This window comes from Aplysia californica, unplaced genomic scaffold, assembly GCF_000002075.1.
Source record: "Aplysia californica isolate F4 #8 unplaced genomic scaffold, AplCal3.0 scaffold00305, whole genome shotgun sequence".
NCBI lineage: Eukaryota > Metazoa > Mollusca > Gastropoda > Aplysiida > Aplysiidae > Aplysia > Aplysia californica.
In genome coordinates, this window is record NW_004797575.1 from 411,320 (window position 1) to 416,569 (window position 5,250).

The 5,250-nt window shown below is 36.6% G+C and overlaps 1 protein-coding gene across 1 annotated transcript; it reads right to left on the reverse strand.

Moving 5' to 3' along the window:
* Positions 1 to 370: 370 nt before the first annotated feature.
* LOC101864160 (platelet-activating factor receptor-like) lies at positions 371 to 2,722 on the reverse strand. Its single transcript, XM_013084624.1, has one exon. The coding sequence runs from the start codon at positions 2,622 to 2,624 to the stop codon at positions 1,602 to 1,604; it is 1,023 nt and encodes a 340-aa protein (XP_012940078.1). The 5' UTR covers positions 2,625 to 2,722; the 3' UTR covers positions 371 to 1,601.
* Positions 2,723 to 5,250: the final 2,528 nt, after the last annotated feature.

Sequence of the window (5,250 nt, forward strand, 5' to 3'; positions counted from 1 at the left end):
TTCTGAGCAAAGCAGTTTCAGTACTATGGTTTTCTCTGTATGCCGATTGAAATGACTCAAATAAGTTATTCTTTGTGAGGTGATCTTTAAGTTGTGCAAGAAAAACTTTTTCCAAAACTTTGGAAAGAAAAGGTAAGTTTGATACTGGACGGTAGTTCTTGAGGTCATTAGGGTCAAGGCCAGAGGTGAGATAGATGCTGTTTTAAAGCATGGTGGAACTGTACCCTCGCTTAATGATGTGTTTACAATTAAAGTAATAACATTAATAACATCGTCAATATGACTGTGCAATAAGTCAGTAAGCATTGGGTCTAAATGACAGGATTTTGGTGGGCATGCCATGACAGTGTCTTTCACAAATTCACAACTAACTGACTTGAACGTTTCAAGAGGTTCACGATCAAATGGTTCAGACATTGGGATGTTACTTGTCTTGTTCTCTGAGTCCAATCCTTGCCGAAATTGGACAACCTTGTTATGGAAGTAAGTACAGAATTTGCCTGGCAGTGTTTCCATTGGAACATTGTTGGGCAAGATTTTTGTTTTGGCTTGTCCACTGAGTTCTTTTGATATCTTAAATAAAGCTTTTGAGGATGGACATTCAACAATTTTTGCAGAATAGTACTTTTTCCTATCGGTATTAGCACAAGATTTCACTTTATGGTTAAGCTGTTTGAACACTTGCTTGTGAACTATCAATTTGTACGAAACAAAACAAAGTTTTGAAATATATGCTGGCTTCACTTCTAAACTGAAATATCTCAAAATAATATTCAAATACTACAAAACCTTGTATGTAATAAGTAAACTGGTCCCTCAAAAAAAGTGCCAGTAAATCGAATAAAAACTTATCTCACGGACTTGTTTCCCCTTCATCTACGACAATGCTAAAATCAACTTACGACGCAAGGACTATCTAAAGGGGGGGACACTCCTACTCACTTGGCTGGTAACTGGTAACTGGTACTGGGATTTGGGATTTGCTCTGCGTACCCAGATTTTATTTAATGTGATATAACAAACGATTTCTACTGGGCCTTGGCACTAGTAAACAACTGGTCGCTTTTAAGGACAAGCGGGCTAACCTAAATTTCGGGGGTTTCCATAAAACTTGAGCTACACCAAAAGTGGGCATTGCCCTAATTATAGGAGAAGTTTGGTTTCTTTGGTGTTTATATTGTGTTTTGCTATAGAAGAAACTCTCCTTGTCTTTTAAAGAAACTGAACAAGGGGCAAAAACTAAAGCCTCAGTTTTCTCGAAAAGGCATTTTCCAGGATAGCCCCCTTGTGCTTAAAAATGACTAACTGTACCTTGACTTCTGTAGACATTGTAAGCATGCTACTGAGTAAAATTTTGGCTCTTAAATTCGAATCACACTTCGGTTATTTTTCCTTTCTGCTGGTCAGTTCAATAGTATATTATTCTTTGTGCTGTTGGTGACTTTAAAGATAAGTAGTACTTGGAACATCTATCGGACAACACACAGTCTTTCCAGGAAAATGTCGTGATCAAATTTGAGCAACATTTTTATTACGTTCCAGCTTTAGAAAGAAGATGAGGTTCTACTCCAGTAAGGAAATCATTTTGGTTCTCCTAACACCTATGTCTCAGTTCTCTTTATATTGAGCATGTCGTTCAAAATTTCTCTGAACTTTGAGCTCATGTTATAATATACAAATATATTTACAGTAGAATTGGTTGCCACCAGACAGAGAAAAATGACCCATGTGAGGACAAACATATTCTGATATCTACCAAGAACACCGTACTCGTCAAAAATAACCGTTGCAATGAAGTTGACTGCGCTCGGTAAATAACATGCGATGAATACACTTGAAATGAAAACTATCATCTTGACGACTTTTGCATCTCTTTTCGAAAAAGATTTCTGTTGAACGGCGCTAGAAGACGACTGCCGCCATTTTGACTTCAGAAGAAGATTGTGAACGAGGATGATCGTGCATGTGATGGTGGCAAAGAAGGAAAAAAGCTGAGAGAAAGCATTGATAGAAAGTGAGACGTTTTCGATAGAGACACCGTTAGATATGTAAACTAATCCGATCTTTGTCGCGTTTAATTGAGGGAAATACTTGGGTCCTAGACCGATTGCGTAGTACACAGGTGCAACGCTAACAATCATAGTGACGTATATACCAAGAATTACGATAACAGTATTTCTCGGTGTTATGATAGTTTTCACTTTCAAGGGCAGAGCGATGCACAGACACCTCTCAAAAGTGACAAAAGCCGTGATCCAACTGGAGATACGGGCGAAGCAGAGGCTGAGCCAGCCCGTTGTTAGATAACTCAAGTCGTGGTAGTGGATGGGCAGATCAGCTTGGACGAACCAAGGGTTGTAACAGATGCTCATCCCAAAAATATTCACCAACGTTCCCAAATCGGAGATGGCCAGAAAAAACAGAGTAATGTTCACGGTGTCTTGAAAGCCTTGCTTGAAGAATACTATTGCGTTGATGGCGTTGAAAATTGTTCCAAAAAAACAGATGGGCCCCGCAGCGGCCACCAAGAAAAAGACAACGAAAATATTTAGAAGTTCATCGCTCACCCAACCTTTCTCGCTAGACTGGGAGGGTGTGACGTGGCTGTGATTCCCAGAATCCATCTCTGTATTCAACGAAAGTGAGTTCTAGAACACGTTGTGATGATGACTTTAAGGACCACTGTAACCTGTTATAAAAAGATCAGAAGACAACACGTATTTTTTATAAAGACAAAATATGTTGCAACTCTTCAAACTCTGCTTAATAAGATCCCATTTGCCATCTGTGGAATAGATTTTAGTATTATGTTATGGGTGATCTGTTATCCATTATAATCCCAAAGTATGAAGAAATCTTGAAAATACACACAATTCTGATCCTCTGATCCTGCATCAGAAATCATTTGATTAAAGACGAAATTAAAAATATATAACAGCAATTTGGCTGCATTGACGTATGGTTCTGAGATATGGAAAAAAACAACTTTTTAACGAAAATTAAAAAAAAAAAATTACGAAAAATTCTACTAATAAAATGGAATGAATTTATTACAAATTATAAAGCATTGTAAGGAGCTGGAACTGAAGATATCAACAAAACCATGAGACATATTCTAAGATTGCGGAAGACGGGGAAGACCAACTAGAAGCTATCTATCTATCTATCTATCTATCTATCTATCTATCTATCTATCTATCTATCTATTTATCTATCTATCTATCTATCTTTCTGTCTGTCTGTCTGTCTGTCTGTCTGTCTGTTTGTTTATCTATCTATCTATCTATCTATCTATCTATCTATCTATCTATCCATCCTTCCATCAATCCATCTATTTATCTATCTATCTATCTATCTATCTATCTATCTATCTATCTATCTATCTATCTATCTATCTATCTATCTATCTATCGTCTTAATTTTTTAAAAAATTTATTTATTCAGTTTTAATCCAAATAAAATAATGATTAATAATTCTAGAAAACATGTTCTTGTGATAGGAATTACCATACCAAGTAAACGTGTGTTCTGTTTTATAGTTGTGGCGTATAGTCAATATTCTGACTGAGAGGATGCAGGGCGTTTCTGATCTGAACAAGTGTATTGATTCTCTCAATTAAAATTTGTACAGCTAGAAAACCATTCCTTGTGTCCTTGTGTATTATTTTTACGAAGTGCAGAAAAGATTGTATAATATTAATTCTTTTTCAAATGCTATGTTTATAAGTACGTACAAACATTCAAAGTGCTTCAAAATATATATCACTTTTTTAGATCACATTTTAAAACAAAATCTTTTAGCAAATTCTGATTAGATGCACAACGGGTTTTTTAAAGTTTTAGTAGAGGTTTTACGGTACTCGAAATTGCCTAAGGTCATATATGAGCGCCAGGAGATTAGAGGTGTTACAAGAGAGTAACAAACAAACAACGAGAGAAAAGAAGAAGGGGAGATCAGGACGATATATATTGATAGGAAAGAAGAAGCGGGTGAGAAATGAGAATGTTTGTTGACCTTTTCTTTCTTTACACATTCCTCTATTAAAGCGTTGCTTGTTCACGATGTACATTGTCGCTAAGCAGTCGCAAAACAGCAACTCAACAGTTCCATTTTTTTTTTAAGCAAACGTTTCACTTGACATAAGAAATAAGCTAATGCATGTCACAAACTATCAGTTGTCAAAGTCAAGATCATTTTCATTTGTACTGTATAAGGTTTTACCCGCCTATACTATAGATCTAAGGTTAATTTTCTTCCAAATGTATTGTCTGTTTCCTTTAGAACTGAGCCAGATGATGAGAGGAAACTACAAATGGTCGCTTTTATGTACAAGGGGGCTATCTCTTGAGAAAATAGAAGTTAAAGTTAAAGTATTTGGATCCTTAATTCAGTCTTCGTAAAAGACAAGGAAAGTTTTCTCTAAAACCAAACAAATTTACGCCCAATGAAACCAAACTTCTCTTATAGGTAGGATAATGCTCTCTTTTGGTGCAGGTCAAGATTTCTGGAAACCCCCGAAACCTGGGTTAGCCCGCCTGTCCTCAAAAAGCGACCAAATGTCCCAAAGCAAACCAAGTTCAAAAGGCTCCGATGAGTTTCAAGTAGGGGCCACCCGCTATGTGGAGTCGACGAAGTGAAGGGAGACAGGGAGACGGTTCTTGTGATCATGAGCAATGGCGAGAAACAGATCTATTTTATGCCAATAGACTTAATTAAACCAAAGACGTAGTCTGTGTTAATTATCAAGTCTAGAGTGCTAGAAATTGTTAATTGTTGAACAGAAATCCGATTGTCACAAATTAAATGTGTTGGTAGAGCGCTAACGATATAGGGATGTTCTACTTCTTCCGGCTCCCTCGTTCTTTTCGTTGGTTTTTAAATCGTTAAAATCTACCTCTTCATCGATCCTGCATAATTGCCTTTTTCTTGGTACAACCACTAAATTGCTAAAAACCAAAGGTACTAATAATTGTTACCCTAGTTAAAACACACCGCTAGTTCTCACTTCACATTGATCAATATGATTACATGTTCTATGAAGATTTGATTCTCATTGGAAAAACAAAGGTTAATCCAAAAAAAAATGCAAAGTAAAGGTCAATTCTACAAAACGTCAGATGCGCTCGTTGTCTGTTGAAAAAACTGGTTTTGACGTGTTATAATCTAGATTTCTTCGCTCTTCTGTTGGACCGCAGTGACTCAATGCTTCAGAAGGGATTTTAAAAAACTCTTAACAGAAACAAGCCAAA

What these genes read in the sequence shown, in the direction of transcription:
- LOC101864160 (XM_013084624.1), bottom strand. Translation starts at nt 2,624, where the DNA reads ATGGATTCTGGGAATCACAGCCACGTCACACCCTCCCAGTCTAGCGAG.